This window comes from Aptenodytes forsteri, unplaced genomic scaffold (genome assembly GCF_000699145.1).
Source record: "Aptenodytes forsteri isolate BGI_AS27 unplaced genomic scaffold, ASM69914v1 Scaffold5, whole genome shotgun sequence".
In the NCBI taxonomy this organism is placed as follows: domain Eukaryota; kingdom Metazoa; phylum Chordata; class Aves; order Sphenisciformes; family Spheniscidae; genus Aptenodytes; species Aptenodytes forsteri.
Window position 1 is genome coordinate 4,929,223 of NW_008795672.1, and position 19,611 is coordinate 4,948,833.

A 19,611-nucleotide genomic window follows, 5' to 3' on the forward strand; every position below is an offset into this window, starting at 1 on the left:
ATACTCGTCCTGCAGAACTGTGCTGTGCTATTTTCTCTTACCTTGTGTAGGACTAACAGTTATTCTGTATTAGTCCTCCTCGATAGATATGACCGGGGCAGGGTGGGAATGGAAAGGAAAAAGGGTATATGAGAACAGATAAGATACTGCTCTGCACTATTCTGTTGCAGTGCCCTAGAGGACGGTTTCAAACCATGATAGACATGAAGCTATTAAGATGTTTATCGCAGCCCTTCAATGAGGCCAGAATTTACAAGACCCCAGTGTACAAAAGGAGGGCTAGAAAATCCAGTCCCAGTGCCAAATTCTGCTGAGTGCAATAACGAAGTGCAGCAAAACTCCAGCGCAACGTGTAGACAACGAGGAAACGGTGCTCTTGTCATTTTGGCAGAGAAGTTAGAGCGTAACAACTGTTTCCAACCTGAAATGTGAAAGGTCAACGTTGCGTGCGCTGACGCCTGCATCCTGTTCAACGTAAGGGACCAGCTCTGACATGTTTCTTCTACCCTGGGGACTGTGCGGCCCGTCCTGCTGCGGGGCTCCCTGCGCTGGCTGTAGGAAGCGCTTGCCGTCAGAGGGCGGTCTTACACCGAGCCTTCCCCAGAGCCACCTAAGGCGCTCACAGATGCCGCGTGTAAAACATTAAACGTGCAGAGCGCTTCCAAACCTTCAAAGCCGCCTAAAAATGATCTTCGGCTAGCGTGATTCTGCGTGCAGTTCCGTGCAGGCTAATAGGAGAACTTGGTTCAAGATGGAGGCTTTTAAGATGTGCGTGTCCAACTGTCTTAGGGCTAAGAGTTTGCAGCATTTTCTCTTCCAGAAGCAGTGTTGTTTAATGACACAGTGTTTGTATTTCTGCACAAAATAAGTGCTTATTAAGTCTTCCTTTATGAAATAAATTAGTGTTCTGTCAGGTTTTTTTAAATTTGTCTTGTAATATGAAATGCAAATGACTAGAAAAACAAATGAATTAATCATATATCACAACTTAGAGTATTGCACAAAGGCTAGCAAACTGGCTATGATGTGTAAAAATGTTTCTTGCCCTTCTGAGCCAGACTCATTATTTTAGTCTATTGGTTTTTCTTTCATGTGGGCCTCCCTTCATTAGGCTGTCTTGTGACTACAAAAAAAAAAAAAAAAAAAAAAACCAACCCACACAACCCAAAACACAGGAAAGAATGTTATGCTGGACCACACTACAATGCTGCTTTGGCATAAGAGAGAGGAAGGTGGTGGCTTAGAAAGGAGGGGAGAACAGAAGGGAGAAAGCACTGTCTCTTCTTAGATATTTTTGTTTCCAAGGACAACAGCGGCCTTGGCTGAGTTCTTTTGGTCTACTATCATAGAAAATGGTGAATCCTGCATGTGAGCAGTCCTTGTGAGAGCATGAGCCGTCTAGCGGAGACACCTGGCAGAGAAGTTTCAAGTCAACCAGAGTTGCCACAGGGTGGTATGGACCCTTTGTCCTCCGGAAGCCTGTTGAATTGATAAAAGGAGTTTATTTTGCGATTTATTTCAAATGGCATTCCCTTTCCGCAGGATGATTTGGGGAATCGTTTATAAGGAGATGTCCACTGATGGCTTGTCCTCTGGAGGGCATTTCTGTAGGGGAGGGAGCCTTGCAAAAAATACTGGGATTGTTTTGGAAAAGAATGAAATTAGAGTTTGCTAAAAAGTTCCGTGTTAACTCGAGGGTGCTTCTTGAAAAGAGTATGAAATAATGGGATGACAAGTGTGTTAACTCAGCTTGTTCCTACATCTGAACTTCATGACTGATGACTCAGTAGATTAACAGAAAACTAAGAGAAGGAAGACTAATCTGGTCATTTAAATTGCTGCTCTGAAAATTTTTTATTCTATATTTTTTAGCACTTCACACAGTCATCTTTTATATTTTCCCAGATAGAATGCTTTTACATTCCCTTCAATTTCTTGCTAGTTATTCTCCCCTAATTTGTTAAGCAGCTGATCTAGAAAAGAGTAGCATAGGTGGAATTATGTAGTGGGTAATGTCGGAGGCCAGAAATGCAGCGATATTGCTTGTGTTTATCCTGGTGTGTATCCAAATGATTGATCTCCCACATTTTCTTCCTTTATTTTCAATTGGTAAGAATATGGTTGTTTGGAAAAGGAATCAGGGTGTGCATTTCTAGGACAGGATCAGTACACTGGATGCATGACTGCAGGATATGAATAGACGTGTATGGACACAGGGGGTACATTACAGGGAAGGAACAGGTTAGCACTTCAAAAATAATTCTATGAAACCTTAACTGTTTAGCTGGAAAATTATCCACAGCAGGTGTCTGTTTCAGGCTACAATTTTTTCATATCAACAAAAAAGCTTCAGTCCTTCCTCAGAAGAAGGCTAGATATACATATGGGGGTTTGATAATCTAGGGGGTGGAAAAAAGGGGGGGGGGATTTTTAAAAAATCCTTTTTCCCCTGAAGATCTTCAGTTTCTCCAGGCTCTCGGATGAAGATTTGGACTGTGATAGCCAAGTTTATAATTTTTGCCACATCTATGAAATACCATCTGAGTCTTGTGATGTTACAAGTCTCTAAAAAATCTCTACTTGAAATGAACATTGACAAATCTCAAGATCCACTGAGTGAAGGAGCATCTTCCAGCTCAGTTTGGGGGGCCTGAACAGAGCATCCCCCACCTAGAGCCTGGGCAGAGGACTGGGACCCTGAGCACCTATGCCCATCCTGCACTGTCAGGCACCGAGGGAGATGAGCCAGGAAGATTAAAGACAGAAGAGACTCTGACAAGCAAAGGAGGCACAACAGTGAATAGATAACAAGTGGGTGATAAGGATGGAGAACAGGACCAAAATGAGATGCTGAGAAGACGAGCTGGAGAGGTTGTGAACAAAAAGAGCCTGGTGTGGGGAAGGAAAGGAAGAGGGACGAATGTGTCTGCAAGAAAGTATAGCAAACACACAACCCTCCAAACCAATGCTGGTACCTCAGACACTCCTTGTTCTTCCCTGGTCAGCAAACGGCTGTGGAAGTGTGCTAGCAAGAGGTGTGCTTACCTTCCTTTGCAGCAGGAGACTCCAATTTGGACAGGGAAGTTCTCGTTTTAAAAGCCTTGCACTGACATAAGTAAAAAGATACAGAGAAGACATGGTATCTCCCACAGAAACCATCTATAAATGTATGGGAATGTCCCATATCAATATTTGTAATAGTTGTGAGACGTTAATGTCATGATAATGTGACTGGGAGGATACTGCAGAGCACACAGCCAGCTATTACAGTTTCCTTGTTTTGCCATGTTTTCTTGAGAAAATGAAGCACAAGAAGTGCTGAATTAGGAGAAGATAGTAGTTCCCTCAAAACTGATAGGCATAGTTGTTCCTACCTGGGAGAGAGGGGTAGGCTGGGGTCACTATGACCAAGTCCTTTGTTTCTTGAGTGACTTGTGTCAGAAGAGTCAGAGAATGACAACAAAAATTGCAAATGTATTTCCATTTTCATGTAAAATCATATTTTTAGTAGAGTACAAGTCCTGGCATTTTTCAATACCATGTTTTACAGGACTGAAAATTGACAGCTTGTAGAACAAGACACCTTTATTCTTGGTTACATAATGTCATAAATACTATCATAGTTCCTATAATAGAGTTGTTCAAAAGTGTATGAACTTCTGGTAGCTGTATTTCATTTAGTAATGTCATAAGGCAGCAAGTTTCACAGTTCAGTTCATATAGTATTAAAAAAAAAAAAAAATAGTTTTATCTGTCTTAAGCCTTTTCATCTCAAATGTGTCTCTCCTCATTTATTAGGAGATATGGGAAGCAGGAGTTCCCATGGCATTTACTCTTTATAATTCATAATATAGCTATTCTTTATATGTTCTCCTCGTGGCTTCTCATTACACCACTGGAGATACCTCAGGAAACTCAGCAGCTGCCTTAGTGGTTTTATCCCCATGATGAGACTGTAGTTGACTCAGAGTGTTTGGACCCTGTGCAAATTTTCAAGTATACTTACTTGCATGCAACACAGCCCCTCCAGCTGTGACCTCAGACCTTTTTTCCCCCCTTTCTGCCTGGGATACCAAAAAGCATATTTTTACATTTAAATTTGATAGGTAAAAAATAGAACCACTGGGCAGACAGAGTTAAGACTGCTCAAAAATCTAAAGCAATTTTCCTGATGACTAATAATAAATTATTGTGGTGTAAAAAGCAAATCGCAGCATTTGCAAAGGCATCATTTTTCTGTTTAATGCATGGCAAACAATAATTCACCGACAGCAATAGGCATTTTTCATATGTTTTTATGGGATGCTGAAAAATTTAAACCCCTATCCTTAGGAATCTACTGTCCTTGTTATGCTAAAAGATAATTCCTGAGGTTGTTTAGATAGAAAGTGTTTCTTTAAAATGTTAATTTACTTTGCCATTTGTGCTGATTGGTTTATCTTTTTGCAACTACTAGTTTTCATTTTTGTTTTTAGCAGACTTTGGGTTCTTGCGTTTGAGCTCATTCAGATTGCGAAAAGCTGCAGAACACTGCTTTCTGTTTTGGCTTGGCATTAAAAAGATCTGTTTTTAAAAGGTTCCTTTTTAAAACATTTCCGTCTGCCTTAGATTTTTGTATAACTGGAGGACCAGCTTCTTAAAATGCTCAGTTTCCAACGTTTTCCACTGCTATCTGTGCTCAGCGATCTTTTGAAAACATTAGCTTTGCCTGTCAGGGTCCTCTGTAAACTCAAAAACCTTAGTTTCACATCACTACAACCTGGCATAAACCAGCACTGGTGCCAGGAAGGGCAGTCTTGCCCTCCTTTTTGCCTTTCGCCCCCTGCCTATCCCCTTATTCGTGCCCCTTTTCCTCATGCCAGCATTAGCATTCGTGCAGCCATGCAGTGAACTAAATCAGAGAACTGATCTAGCTGAAAAATAACCAACCCTCCCACAAATGGTTAGCCTGCAGCCAAACTGGTTCCCTGAGCCAATCTACCATGTAGCTACATGAATCCCAGTGCCAGGACTTGAGCAGCTGGAGCCAAGAGGAACGATCCCTTTTGCAGCAAAATAACTCTGTGCCAGACTGAACTGATCGTGAAACTATAGCCGTAAGCTTTAATACTGCAAGGTACTTAGCGACGGACCCCTTGAACCTGCTCGAAACAGCTTACAGAATCAGTCATACTAAAGTATGGCTTTTTACTGTTCCCTCTCAAATTCTCATTTTGCTGCTTCATTCTGAGATGATTGCTTCTCTCGGGTCCTCATCAAGCAGAATGCTTGAACCCTGGCTTAATTTTAAGTAAGTTAATATTCCCAATAAGTATGTGCTTACATTTAAAGCGCTTAAGTGAATTTATTCCCTGTTTGCACAGCATTGGCTCCATGACTAGGGCTCCCAGTCACTATGACGGTGAAGACGCTAATGATGATAATATGCTGTCACGATTATTATTTGTCTGAGCTGAATATCACAGATGTTCTCCCAGCAGTGGATGACGAAACAGAGCTAAATTCTGCCACCTTTACTCAAAATGAGTGAGACACGCTGTTCCAGTGGAGCCACCTGCCACGCGGTCCACCTCCTGAAGGAAGCCAAATGTATCCATGGAGGGTCAGTTGATCTGAACAAGCAGGGGCTTTGGAGTAATAGTGTTTGCAGTGATTTGCAAGAGCTCTGAGGATTGACCAAATTCTACCTCATATGAAGTCACTTTTTCCATATTCAAAGTTAAACCAGTGCTGTAGTCCTCTAGCTGACCCTACCCATGGGTAGGTGTCCCCTGTATTCACAAATAGGTATTAACTGCAGGCAGAGCGTGACCTGTGATCAGACTTGGATTTGACTCGTAGCCTGTCCCCCAGCAAAGCAAGCTATGCTTTCCCAAGAACAGCAACATGCAGCTCCATGACACAGTCACTTTTTAAGGGTGTCTTTGCTGCCGGGATAGAGCATGAGGATCCCTCTTCCGTTCCAGATGCTGCTTGCCACTGCCCAAGGAATCCAGCGCTGTTATCAGCCCGAGGAGCACAAAGGAGAGAAGTGCCTTTTCTAACGGCATTTAGATCACTGGCATTTCAGAAACACCTAATGTGATACAGATGGAGCGCATTGTGCACTGGCTGGCTTTCAGCGGGGGGACTGACGTGCTTTGTGATTAATCACCTGTGCTGGGAGTAAATAAGGCTCAGCCAAGGCTGGCTGCTCTGTCCCTGCTTTTGTGCGGGACGCTGAATGCTTACATTATATATCTGAATATAGATAAGGTGTTGGGTAGTCATAGCTGACTCATTCAAGGAATAAGGTAAAAATGACAGAATTCGTACAATTTCTCTCCTTTCTGCTTCAGCTGAAATTGCCACTTTTTCTTCCCTTAATCTGCTCTGGAAAGTGTTTTGCAGCAGTCCACAGTTAAAATTGGATGGACTAAATAAGTCCTTAAGGGCTTATTTAGCAGCTGAATTAAGTTGAAATTACTAGGTTTCTAGTTGGCATTAGATTGTAGAAGAAAATATCTTCACTTCTCCCCAATTCCTAGCAAAGTTATTTTTTTATAAAGATTTTTTTATCTGAGAACATATTTCCTTTAGGCACCCCGGTTTTATAGCATTCTATTTGTGATTTAATGCACATGGAGGTACATGTGTGTTACTCTTATGAGGGAATCGGAGGAAAAAAAGAAAATCTGTCCATCTGCAACAGTTTAGTGGGGAAGAACTATTGTTTTCCAAATTTTTTTTCAGCCTATGAAAGTTTGCTTTTTACTATCTAGTTGTTAGTAGAGGAGGGCAGGGAGTAGAGTTCTCCATCCAAGGAACACAGATTGAAGAGACACGCTGACACCGGTATGTAAAAGTTTGATTGTGTAACTAATTATCTAGAAAGACCCTATGAAACAACAGCTGGAGAAGATTAAAGCAGGTGGATTTGTGTCTTGAAGAGTCCACTGCATGCCAAAAAAAAGTACGGCGTGGGATTATCTTTCCTGGAACGGGTTCAGGAAAAATAGCTCTCCTTCAATTAAAATACACCTGAGATCTTGATATGAAAGGCTACAGGTTGCTTATTCCTGTTCTCAATATACTGAGTCAGAATTTCCAAGGGTAGAAGCCTACAGGAAGAGTTCAAAGGTAGAACGTTTGTGCAGGAATTGAACGCAGCCAGCTTCTCTGCTTATTAAAATCTTGCAGCAGTGAAAAGCAGACATCTCTGGAAGAGGAAAACAAGCTTTTGTTTCAGAGAGCTGATAGTTTTACTACCTCTTTCGCTGCCAGGATAAGGTCCTCAGCTGGCATGAATAGCAAAGCTCTATTAAAGTGCGTGGAGCTGTGCCAGGTAACACCCACCTGAGATCAGGCCCTCAGATGTGTAGTCAGGATGCCTTCCTGCTGTCAAACTCCAGGGCAGCTCCTCGCTGAAAGCAGGTCTGAAGCCATAGCCTGGCGTGTGACAAAGCATCTACCGAGTCTGTTACTCCAAGTGGCTCTCTTAAAAAGCTTGTTGCTTCAAAGAAATTACGAGCAAGCCACTATCTTTTATCATTTCTCTCTCTCACCTTCTCTTTGTATTTTTTCTTAAACTAAACCATATTAATTTTGAGCTATAAAGCTTTCTAAAAGCCTGCAGAAATTAATGAGCTAAAACTGGCAATATGCAATAATGCGTGTCAAATAAAAACATAATCAGCATTTTTCACAGAATTGCCAACACCTTAGAACTTTGCAATAAACGAAATATTTTGAAAGCGGTGCAACAAATGTAAACTCCAAATTTGCCAGCAGTAGGTGGATTGCAGATGCAGTAAATCTGGTTTTGTTGTACCATCCAGGTAATTAATCCTGTATTTCAACAAAATCCCAGTAAGCTGGCTGTGTATCACTGTATGTTCCAAACAGCGTGAAGATAACTTGTGAAATTTAAGAATCCTTTATCATTCAGTTTTCTCTCTTTCTGTCCCTTCTTAATTCAGCTAATAAAAAGATGTAGAGCTCTTAATAAGGTCATGCTCAACCTTAGCTGAAAACTCTGGAGCATTAGTGGGCTTAGTTTTAATTAGCTAAGGGTCAGTTTTCCCTGTCCAGGCTGTTTTCTGCAAACGTGTGCTGCCTTGTGGTTCACATGTTTTATGGAATATAACTATCTGGATATCCTGCATGCTGTGCTATAAGCTATTTGCATAGACTGTAAATCCTCAAGAATTTTGCAAACTAAGAATTTTTGAACAAATATATTTACTGTCTAAGGACCTGATCCTCTAATTAGTACCGTGTAGGTAAATTCTTACACTCAAATAGATGCAACTATATCGTTTTAGCTCAAGGGTCCGACTCTGCAGATTTTCACTCAATAAATAATAAAGGATGTAAGATCACAGTCTCAAGAATCAAATAAAATAGTTTTTAAATGCGGTGTCTTTGGTTAAACATACCACAGTGAATTTGGACTAAGATCTGATTCTAAACTGAATTCATCACTCTTACACTGATTTAATCTGCAGTGTGGGGGAAAAATTGGGCCAATGAGACCAAAATAAACATTTTGCTCAGATCTGCCTCCTTATCTGATGTTGGAGGGTCCCATAAAGGAATGAAAAAGAGCACTGAAATACAGTTACAAACTGTAAGGTTTTTATTGCTCTTATCAGGACAGCATATAAGATGGCTGTGTGCATGTGGTCTTTGACCACAAAACTTAACATGAGAAAGGAAAGTGTTGACACTTGGTAAAGAAATAGGTTACTCCCAGCCACCCACCCGCAAATACAGCGTGTGTAGCAATCATCTCCTAATGTGCTTTTTTTCCCTCCAGATATATATGAGTGCTCTGATCTTTTAGTTGGCCCTTTAATGCATCCCTGCAACTGAAATTACTATGCTGGGATGTTGCTAAAATGTTAAAGTGGCTCTTTTGCATCAGCACTGGCTGGCTTGAAATGAGTTCCATAGGGAGTCTGGAAAGGGGATCCATCCCATCACAAACTGGTTGAGGATATAGATTTAGCAAGGGAAGATTGGAAAAGGAAGAGGTGTTCGACTTCTGGGGCGTTGCCGGAAACTCCTCTTTCAGCTCTAATATTTCCTTTGCTGGATTCCCCCTCTTGCTTTGGAGTCTAAATTTCCGGTACCTAAAATAAGTAGAGATGAACTGATCAACTCTGGGCCATGTGCATATAGTTTGATAAATACCGAACGGCCTGGAATCTTGCATAGCTGACACTTTGTTTCCAGCTTTGTGGTAAACAGATGAATAGAAAGGAGAAGGCAGCAAGTCTTAAACTGTAGTCGCCAAGAACATCTGCATTTATGAAAACTTTCCCTAATTGAAAATCTAGTAGTTTCAAATGCTGTAGACTGAGAGTTTGGAAACTAGCTCAGGGGCTGCTAAGATAGCAAGAAGCAGCAGTGGTTTTGAGCCCCTAGTTCAGGTTGCTCCCCCACCCTCCTCCTTGTAATTTGGGCATTCAGGAGGTGCTAATAACATCTTTACAAATTCTAACAAGGGAAAAAGTCTCTCTTTAGACTTCAGACACATTATTCTGCGGTTCTTCTCTAACTCCCTTTCCTTGCCATCTCCCCTGCCCCCATTTTTCCTCCTCCTTAATATTTCCTCCTGGTTCTTTGAGATCTACTACACCAAAAATATTTTTGGAAATACCACAGACTATTGTTTTTATTAGTGACTGGAAAGCTTTGTAGTAGGATGCTTTTGTGTTTCATTTGTTTTCCTTGCTCTGGCACAGCTGGTTTTGTTTTAGCAGCATTAGAGAGATGGTTAAACTATTTGTGGCCTTTTCTAACCCAGCAGATCTCTTCCACCGAATGCTTTAAACTGAATGACTGAAACTGTAACTAACAGGTTGTCTGCGTGGGCAGTTTTGTGCATAAAGTTAGAAATGCGCTGGTTTTATGAGATCTTTTAATTTGTTCAGTGAAACACTGATCACTGTGAAGCAAGTCCCAGTTTCCCTATAAATTTCCCAGCCAGAACATTGACAGAACCCTGACTCGGGAAGATACAGAACAGATGAAGCAGTAGATCTTGTTCAAACCTATGCGCGCTCAGAAATGATTAATGGAAAAGACGTTTATGTAGGTGTGGTGATCCCCACCTTAGCCAAGAGGGAATAGGAAGAAAAGCCACAGCAGGTGGTGGGGCAGAATGTGGTCTGAGGACAAATCTGCCGAAGGTGGTATGCAGCAGCTACAAACGGCTAACCGGCCGCTGTGGTTACAAGGAGGAAGATGGGAAATCAGGAAACAGGCATCCAGTCAGAGAAGGGTGACAGCAGAAAATAGTAAATGAAGAATGAAGCGAATGAAAAGTAAAATTAAAAAGTAAATGGAGAGTGAAAACGTGATACATCTGTGCAAAAGCACCTTAAAAGCAAAGGGAAAAAGAGGAAATGAGTTGTACTGGAGGCTTCAGTGTTCATGTCTGGTGACACAATGTAAGTGATATTGAAAGTATGGGCTGATGAACAGCAGGAAAATGCAAGTTATGAGTGTAGCTGAGATGTGTCCCGCTAAATCCTAGTCTTACCACATGTTCCCACCACCTCTGCTGGGCAGGCACGAGCAGCTGCACAGCGATTAGGTTTAGAGAATCAATCTGTTTGACACTGGTTTGGCAGTTTTCTTTCTGGCGAGGTCAGGCAGATGACGGACCTGGCTTTGTTCATCGTGTGGCTGTGTGAACCTAGGCTTGGTACTGGGGAGGCGGTGGGAAAGAGCAGCATGGGGGTACGGGGTAGGTGGCACCATCCCTGTCAGCACCTTACAGCATTGGAAGACCAGTGCATATATCAGCTTGCTGATGAAATATAATGCAGGTGGAGTGGGGAAAGGACATACTGTATCTCCTACCTACAGTATCATTGAGTGTGGCTCTTCCCTTTTGTATGCAGTGGGTGGGAAGCAACTGCACTTGTCAGAAACCACCTCCTTAGCGACACTGCAAAAGAAAAGGCTGAGATGACTTTTCAAGCACATTTTTTCTCTGCTGTTTTTTGTCTTTTTCCTTCATTAAAAATAATTGTTTTTAACTCTCCTGTCGGTTTTGCTGGGGGACACATCAGTGGATTTGTGACTGAATGAGGCCAGGGACGATGCAGAGAACAAAACTTGTGTCTGAATGTCTTGAATAACTAAAGTCTGTTGTCAGATGATGATATTGAGATAATAATAGCAAGATAAGAGGTCAGAGAAACTGAGCAGAACTCAGCAAGGGATTACATATGTAGGTGCATATTAGAGTAACTGGAGTTATGCTGAATGTTGGTAACAAACTGCAGAAGATCAGATCTTGTGTAATAATGAAGTTTATCAGGTTCTTTCCCTCTTTCTAAAAAATTGCAACAAAAGCATCAGTTTGAGCTGACCCAAAATCAGTATTTTCTACTTTAAGTTTTATTACAGTCACAGAATTAAAAAAAAAAAAAAAAAAAAAAAAAACCAAACATGTATGCACAGAACTAGCTAAGATATAAGAGGACCCCTGTGGAATATTGTTAATGAGAAGATATGCATATACTGGCATCTGTATCAACATCTGTAGACATTGGTTGTTTCCCTTTATAGTGAATTATTTTGAGAAAGAACATACTCTATTTACATGTCCTGTATCCACAGAGACATATAACTACTACTCTATAGGTATGTGTCATTCAGTAGGCTTTATTCAGCGCAATACAGTAAAGGGAATTGTTCACCTATCTATCCCCAGAAGACATATTGTTTCTGCCAGTGGGAAGGCACCTCACAAGTACCGGAAGATTAGTCGTTTGTCCTACAATGCCATAATAATCAACGTAGTTGCATTTAGCTCATTCCATGTTTTTCTTATGAATCAAACAGCAACATATACATTTCAGCCAAACTTTTTTGAACTGTTACCCACAGCCCTCTTTCTTGCCTGTTACTAGAGTCCAGTTATGATCTTTGCACTGACTGTTCTCCTGACTGACTCATTTCAGGGCTCCAAAGGGTACGCCAGCTGGGGAAAAACACAAGATACTTCAGACGAAGACTGCATGAAATGGGCTTCATCATTTATGGCAATGATGATTCTCCTGTTGTCCCCTTACTCCTTTATATGCCTGGTAAGATAGGGTAAGTACTGAAAAAAAAACCTGTCGGCAAAGCAAACACTATTCAAGTTCATAGGTTATCTGGTATACACTGTGAAAAATGTAGTTATGTGTAGTAGATGCTTCACAAGAGAAACATGCACTGTTAGGTGAATTCATCATTTAGTTATGTTCTATTTTAAATTTGGCCCTAGACTTAATTTTGAGCTGTTCCAGTATTCAGAATTTTCAAAATTTCTCTTATCCTTTTTTAGCTTGCTCTAGAATAATACTTTTGATAGTATTTTGAATTTGGATTTTTTTTTTTATTATTTGTAATCTTGAAAAGATTTTTATTATTATTTGTAATCATTAAAAGAGATACATTGCCTTTGATGTATGAATTGTTTTGGATGGATGTTCTTTTTCCCCATCTGATCTTTGAACGGTCTTTGCATGTTTTACCATTCAGTACCTATCAAGCAGCACTTGTCACTGACTTGGACATGTAGACCACAAGTCAGAGTAGCATAACGTAAGAGTTGAGCTGTAGGGAGTATTTGCAAGTAGCTTAGGGTGGCTATGTGCTCTAGATCTAATACATACTACACAAAAGGTTCCTAAACTGGCAGAGTAATTGTGAGAGCAAAGAAACCATCACACAGATTGTTTTATTCCTGTTCAGGTGCAGGAACCCAGGCCTCATACCTTCCAGAAGCCCAGCTTCTTCCAAGCTTAGGGACTGTGCATGCCCACACATTTTGATTTGTACTCAAAGCCTTTCACTGACATAAATGAATCGTGCCTATTCTACAATGCGCTCTCTGCCATTACACTTCTAGTACTTGACACCCACTTGGCTTCATGAGCTGTTAAGCAGCAAAGAATCTCAGTCTTACTGGTAAAATTCTGGCTCTTATTGAATTCAACGGGAATATTACCATCCACTTCAATTGAAGACAGGATTTTTACCCATTGTTTTATTACACTTGAATGTTTTCTCTCTGTGGTCAGTTTATTGGACATAATTTACTTTTGGTGTTTTTCTTCTTCTTCTCTTCTTAGGGCTTTTGCAAGACGCATGTTAGAAAAAAATATCGGGGTGGTTGTGGTTGGGTTTCCAGCTACTCCTATCACAGAATCCAGGGCTCGGTTTTGTGTGTCAGCTGCACATACACGGGAGATGTTAGACACGGTAAGCACAGCAGATGTCCTGCTGAAATTAACTTCAGATGCAAAGGAGGTTGGGAGAAGCTGTGTGTCTGTTACTTTGAATCTCAATAATTCATTTTTACATTTGTTTTTCTGGCCTTGTCACTTGATCTTTAAAGGTATTTTAGCCTTATATATTTTATTTTTTAAAATAAATTATGGGACAGTTAACTTGTTATGTTCTTCTGTTTCTAACAGTGACCAAATCTGTCATCACTAATAAAGACCTACATGAAGAACACAGCAAGACAAAAGTTAAATGCTAGGTCAAAACTATTAGAGTAGGTAACCTGAAACGATATGGAAATAATTGAAAATCAAGTTTTCCATACCCTTATTTTCATTCCATATTTCCACGTGTTTCTTGAATTGCAGAAGTATATGGGACAGCCTTGGGGGTACAGGTGGAAATTGCAAACAGTATTTGGAACTGTTTGAACCTAATGAAGTTTAATTGGTGCTGTCTGGCCTGTCTCAGTTCTGTATCTTTCTCTGATATCAGAAATACTGTTAAGAGTATGTTGAGACTTCCACCGTAAAGCTCCATTCCAACGCAGTCAGAAATGTGTTTAAAATAAACTCTTTGAAATTTCCATCTCCCTTTCTTGCCGAAGGTGTTTTTGGCCTGGCTTGATATACGTTCCTTCATTCTCAGAATAAGCTGACTTAGAGGCATGAAACACGGAGGCTTAACAGTAAATTTCAGACTTTCTTTTTCCTCTCTTTGCACAAGTATGATGGTCAAAGCAAAAAAAACCCTGAACATAGAAGGCATTTGAGTCAGATGCCACTCCTTCAGGCAGAAAGCACCTGTGCCTGCAGCGAGCCCCTGGCTCTCCATTTGCATCCTGAGATTCATGTGGAACTTGAGGCCGGAGCCTTGCCTGGCTGACCAGCTCCCACGCCAGTGTAGACCCCTCTCAAACAACATCGACAAATCTGCCTTGCATGTGTGCAGTGTAAAATTCCTGCTGCTCTTAACGGTGCGGTAGTTATTTCACAAGGTATAATACCATAAAGATAATATTGCATAGAGCAAGGCGTAGCTACCTTGTGCTGGTCATTGTCAGCTTTTGCTGTTTGACTGTGTAGATTTTGGCTTATGTAACTAGTAATAGGCGATGAAGCTGATCTGAAGATTAATCTCTTGAGGTTGCTGCTTTGATTTTCTTCCTCTCCCCACCCCCAAATGTCAAGCCCATTACATTTTTGGGCCATCACTGCATGCGCACTTCCTGCTACCTGCACATTGCTGCTTCCTGGTACCAGTGAAGGTCTGAAACGCTCCCCAGCCATCGTTCTTGAACGTGCTGTATTTCTGCCTTTGGAAGTGGGATCATTGACGTAGTATTTGTGGCGTTCTTTAAATGTCCTTACAGTATGGGGGAATGGAAATGCCCTGAGTTTAATTACTTGCAGATGGAAAGTTTTTAGGACAAACACTTTGTGAATATGCCTAAAAATGGGGTAACAACAGGTAACAAGCACAATGGAAACTTCTCCCTTTGGCAAAATTTGTTTTGAATCTCAGCCTGGAACTAAAAAGAGGAAAGATCCGTGAAAGGGCAAGCTCCCAAGAATAACTTCCTTAATGACCTTGAAGCTATCTCTCTGCATAAACCATTACTAAATTACTCCTTTCTGTTCTTGAGCTCATTTTAGTGGCTTAACAGAAACAGGCTCAAAATCAAAATTGCTGCTTTCTTCTTTGATGCCAAAAGGTTGGCTGCTCTTGAGTGTGGATCAGATGCTGCAAAACACTGAGCAGCTTCTCTATGGTATAGAGTTCCCTGGCTACTTTCTGAATCTACTGAGAGTTGGGGGACACAGCTCAGCAAATCGCATTACAATATTAATGCATTATTAATTATGCCTGTGATATTAATACAAGAAGATAATGGAATGCACTAAAAATATCTTGAACTATTCAGACTATTTATGATGAGACTGATCAGCACAGTTGGCTGAGTCCCATCTATGAAAATGCAGTGGCAACTCCAGTCTTTGGGATCTATAGGGAAATATTGAAGTATTGCCTTAAACATCCCTTTTGCACAAGCAAAGATAACTTTTTGTCTGGATTATCTCCCTATGCTTTTAGAAAAAGGTCATTTTTTTTCATCTGTGCTCAATTAATGTACTTACTAAAAAACCATAACCTACTGAAGGAGTAAATTCTGTTCTCGTAGATGCTATTGTACATGTATGACTGCATTGATGTTCACTACAGGAGAATGAAAGCAAAATTTGCCCGTTTGCCCTTTAAACTTTCTTTAATTGATGTTTTTATGATCTTCTTATTCTGCTGTAAAGTAGAGCTTACTAGAACTTCATTTCTTTTCCAAGAGAATTGACACAGTATAATGGTCTTACAGGTTTTGAATGCTCTGGATGAATTGGGTGATTTTCTACATCTGAAATATTCCCGGTATTCCAAGTCATCTCATCCCGAACTGTATGAAGAAACTAGGCTTGGACTTGAAGATTAAGTTTTCCACCCATGAAGAGAACATTATGATGCTATGAAAGGGGGGAAAACCCGAAAACTAAAAAATAAGAATGCATTTCTTCCCTTCTAAGGACAATTTTTGTTTCTCAGTTAATTGAAAGGAGGGGAAGCTCGGGTGTTGCAGTTTATCTTATCAAATTTCTGTATTCAAGAGACTGAAATATTGATACAGATTTGCCTCCCCAGGAGATCTGTCCTTCTCACGGTATTTTTGATGCAGAATGAATGCATCCATTGATCGAGTTGCTAACGTACAGCTTTTGTTATGGCACCTTTTTATGAAAAGGCTTCAGATAGTCTTAATTGTGACTGAAATAATAAAGTTTAAAAACTGAATGTATTCCAGCGTAGTATGGTAATATAGATGAGCTTCATCAGTGAGACTGACTTTTATCTGTTAAAGAGCATAAATCAAGACATTGGTGTGGACTGCTACAGAGGAGTGAGCAGAAAGTAACCTCTTTAAGTTGCCCTGTCATGCATTTCTCCAAGGACAGAAAATGTTAGAAGGCAGCTAATGCTGAGAACAAGAAAAGTAGCCTGATCAGATCGTATATTTCTGATTATGGGAAAGGAAAAATGCCTCCTCCCCTCCACAGACCCTTTCTCAGCTTTTCTAAATACACTACAAGCTTCGTAATGTACAAAAATTTGGGCTTAGACATAAACAGAAGTGCTTTCTGCTAACGCATTTGACCTACAGCCTTTCACATCTTATCACAACGTAAGTTCTTCAGCAGGATTGCTCCCTTTTTGTGTAGCAGTAGTAAATAATTTTAATAACCATTTAACTTTCCCGTAAAAACCTTGATCAAAACAGTCAGATACTTGCAGTTCACAAACTGCAGATGACATTTATGGGCCCATTCCTAAGTTTCTTGAACTACTTACGGGCTTAATAAATTCACTAACAAGTACATAATGCTGAAGCTGTTAGTTATACAGAATGTGAAGTTCAAGATACCATAAGCAGTTCTGCCACCTGTTAAATTGAAAACTCCGCCGTTCCTAAATGTGCTAAAGTCATCCACTTAATAACATTTCTTGAAATATTCTTGTCTGTTTTACGCATGTCAGGGGTTGTTTTACTTGTCTAGTTGCAGACTTTTTTGAGTGGTTTGTTTTTCAAATAATTGATTATGTCATCTGAGGGGGAAGATGTCCTTGTCCCCTTTTCCACTGCCCGAGTGACAAATGCTCAAAGATACTTGAAGGAATTGTTACAGCCGGCAGTTTCCCTGCAATGCCTGCAGCAGCATTATCGTCAGGTTTATGTGGGCTGAGTCGTTTGAAGGAGATTGGAGACTTTTTCCCTTTTTTGCAGAGTTGAAAAGCGGTTCTGCAGCTTTAAGAATGGACTCCAAACCATTCCACGCTATCAAATGTCATTGTAAACACATCAGATGAGAGATGTTTAGCTTTCTGTTGCACAGATGTACCACACTTTCATGTTCTCTTGAAAGCTGTGGTGTAAACTTAACCCACAGCTGCAATATTAGGTTTAAGAACAGAACAATTAAATTGCGGAGTACCAATTACACTATATTACTCCCTGCTTGTTAAAGCAGCTTTCAGGACATAACAAGGCTGATTGGTTATGAGGGCCCATTTTTTGTTGGATTTTTGTTGTTGTTGTTGTGCAAGTTAATAAAAATCCAGTGGTGCTATAACTTTAAGAATTGATTACAACACATTCCATAATATCAAATGTCAGCTTTAGGAAACATATATTAAGGGCTGGGGGAGGACTAAATGGTGTCATATGATTCTTCACTTTGGTGGACGGACTTGAAAAACATTGGAGAGGTTCAAGGGAGCTGTGTTTGTGGATAAGAGCAAACTCACTGTATAAATATTAAAATACTCAAGCACAGGACAGAGAAATTAGGAAATGTGAACTTTGTCTTTGAGTAACCTGGCAATTTGTGATGTACAGCTTTGTTACATGCAGGGTGAGTGCACTTACTGTGAAGGAGATGGGTTGAGAAATTTCTGCAACCTGTTCCTCGAGGAAAAATACTGAATTTGATATATTGCGTTTTGATTTCTATTGCTGAACATCTGCGGCCAGATCCTCAGTTGACTTCTGACCTTCCATCTTGGGGTATACAGCCGTAGTTTATATTTCAGCAAACATTATTACACGTGCTGTTGCAGGCAACGCGCTATTTCCCTCAAAGAGAGGCCTGAGATTGATTAAGCTACAGAATGATCACTTTTTGTCCCCCTATAGGGGAATGTTTTCTGTCTAAAGCCGAATTCCTCCTGCCCTCAGAACATTACTCTCTCTCATATTAAGGAGACAGGACAGCTATTTTTCAGAGACTGTCAGTTGATTTATTATATGCTCTCTTCTGATTTCTTCCATCCCTTACACATTAGAGAAAGTACAGGCTGACTATCCCTGGGCTTGGGGAACAGTTAGGGAGAAATCCCTGCTCCACTGGTGCAATAACAAAACTCCCAGGAACTTCAGACTTTTAGATTTTCCCCACGAGGCTTAGTTATGGTCTGGCACTGGTTTTTCCATCAGCGTAATTTCAGTGGAGTTTTTCCAGATTTACATCAATTTTAATAGATTTAGAGTTGATCAGCACTTGGAGACTCTATTTTAGCTAGCTTAAGAAAAAAAATGATGGAGTACTTATTAGGGAATTAGCACATCTAGCATAAGGATCACATATTTCCTAGAATATACTCCATCTTCAGGCATGCATGTTCTCGGGAGATATAGTTCTCTGTAATTGTTTTAGAAGGCTTTGAAGAAGAACGGCCTTCAATAAATAAAAATTGCTTAAGTTGTCATATTTTAATCCAGTGGAAATGTAAGTATGAATACACTAACTTTTTGTTGGCAAGCTGTAATTCCAGCATCTTGTTATCTTACATAAAAGCTTGATTGACCTGCGCGCTATGGGAAGACTCAAGACCTGTCTGTTTGACAGAGTGTCTGAATTGTTTGCCCTTTCCTGTACCTTTATCCCACCTCATCGTTTAGAAAGCCTTCATTTCCTGAGCTTATCTAACTTGTCAAGGTGGTTCCCCCATCCACTTCTGCCTCTTTATATTGTTCTCTCTGTTCTGCTAGTTTCTGTCCTCTGGGTCTAGGGGAAAGCACACTGGCAGCTGCAGAGGACTTGAAGGGTAACAGTTGGCTTTTTAGGCATTGCCTCACTCTGCCTGCTTTTCCTGGTATCCTCATCAGCTCCTGCAGACTTTAATCTTTCCTTTTCAAATATAGGTTTCCTACTGACGGTGCTAAGTTTCTAAGCTGAACCGAATCTGAACTGCCCAAGCTGTTGAACTAAAAATGGGTTTGATCTATCACTCATGCAAGTGTAGATCAGGTTAAATCTTGCTTTGAAGTCAATACTGTTGGTTTAAAACTAGTGCGACCATGAGAGCAACCTGTCAGTGTGAGGTGAGCTGCCTGCATTTATTTCAGAGGGGTTTGAACGCTGATGTCTCTGGACTATTTCACAGCCACTGCTCTTCACAAGGGACCAAGATATGAGAGTGGATTTACTTAAGGTAGGATTTCAATTTTCTTTTTTTTCTCTTTTTTTCCCCCCAAAAAAATGTGTTTGGTTGAAGGTGCATCACATATTTCCATGTCCTGCTTAGACAGGGAACAAAATAATCATGTAAGAAAAGCAGTCTACGCTAAAGGTGTTTATGTACTTTCTAGCCTGCTTAGAAATCCAATAGAGATTCTCTAATATGTGATCTGCTTTTTATTTGTGCATAAAGTTTAATTGTTCTTCAAATTAAAACAGAGATCAGGACCAAATTTTAAAGAAACCACACCAGCTGAGAAATGGCAGATGTCATTCCAAT

General features: G+C 40.4%; 1 protein-coding gene across 1 annotated transcript in view; it reads left to right on the top strand.

The window, feature by feature from the left end:
- SPTLC3 (serine palmitoyltransferase long chain base subunit 3) overlaps positions 1 to 16,106 on the top strand; it is an 81,517-nt gene extending 65,411 nt beyond the window's left edge. Inside the window, exons 10-12 of the mRNA XM_009282530.1 lie at positions 11,961 to 12,096; positions 13,119 to 13,248; positions 15,641 to 16,106. Coding sequence (XP_009280805.1) covers positions 11,961 to 12,096; positions 13,119 to 13,248; positions 15,641 to 15,754 — 380 coding nt within the window. The 3' untranslated portion in view covers positions 15,755 to 16,106. The remainder of the gene's footprint in view (positions 1 to 11,960; positions 12,097 to 13,118; positions 13,249 to 15,640) is intronic.
- The last annotated feature ends 3,505 nt before the right edge of the window (positions 16,107 to 19,611 follow it).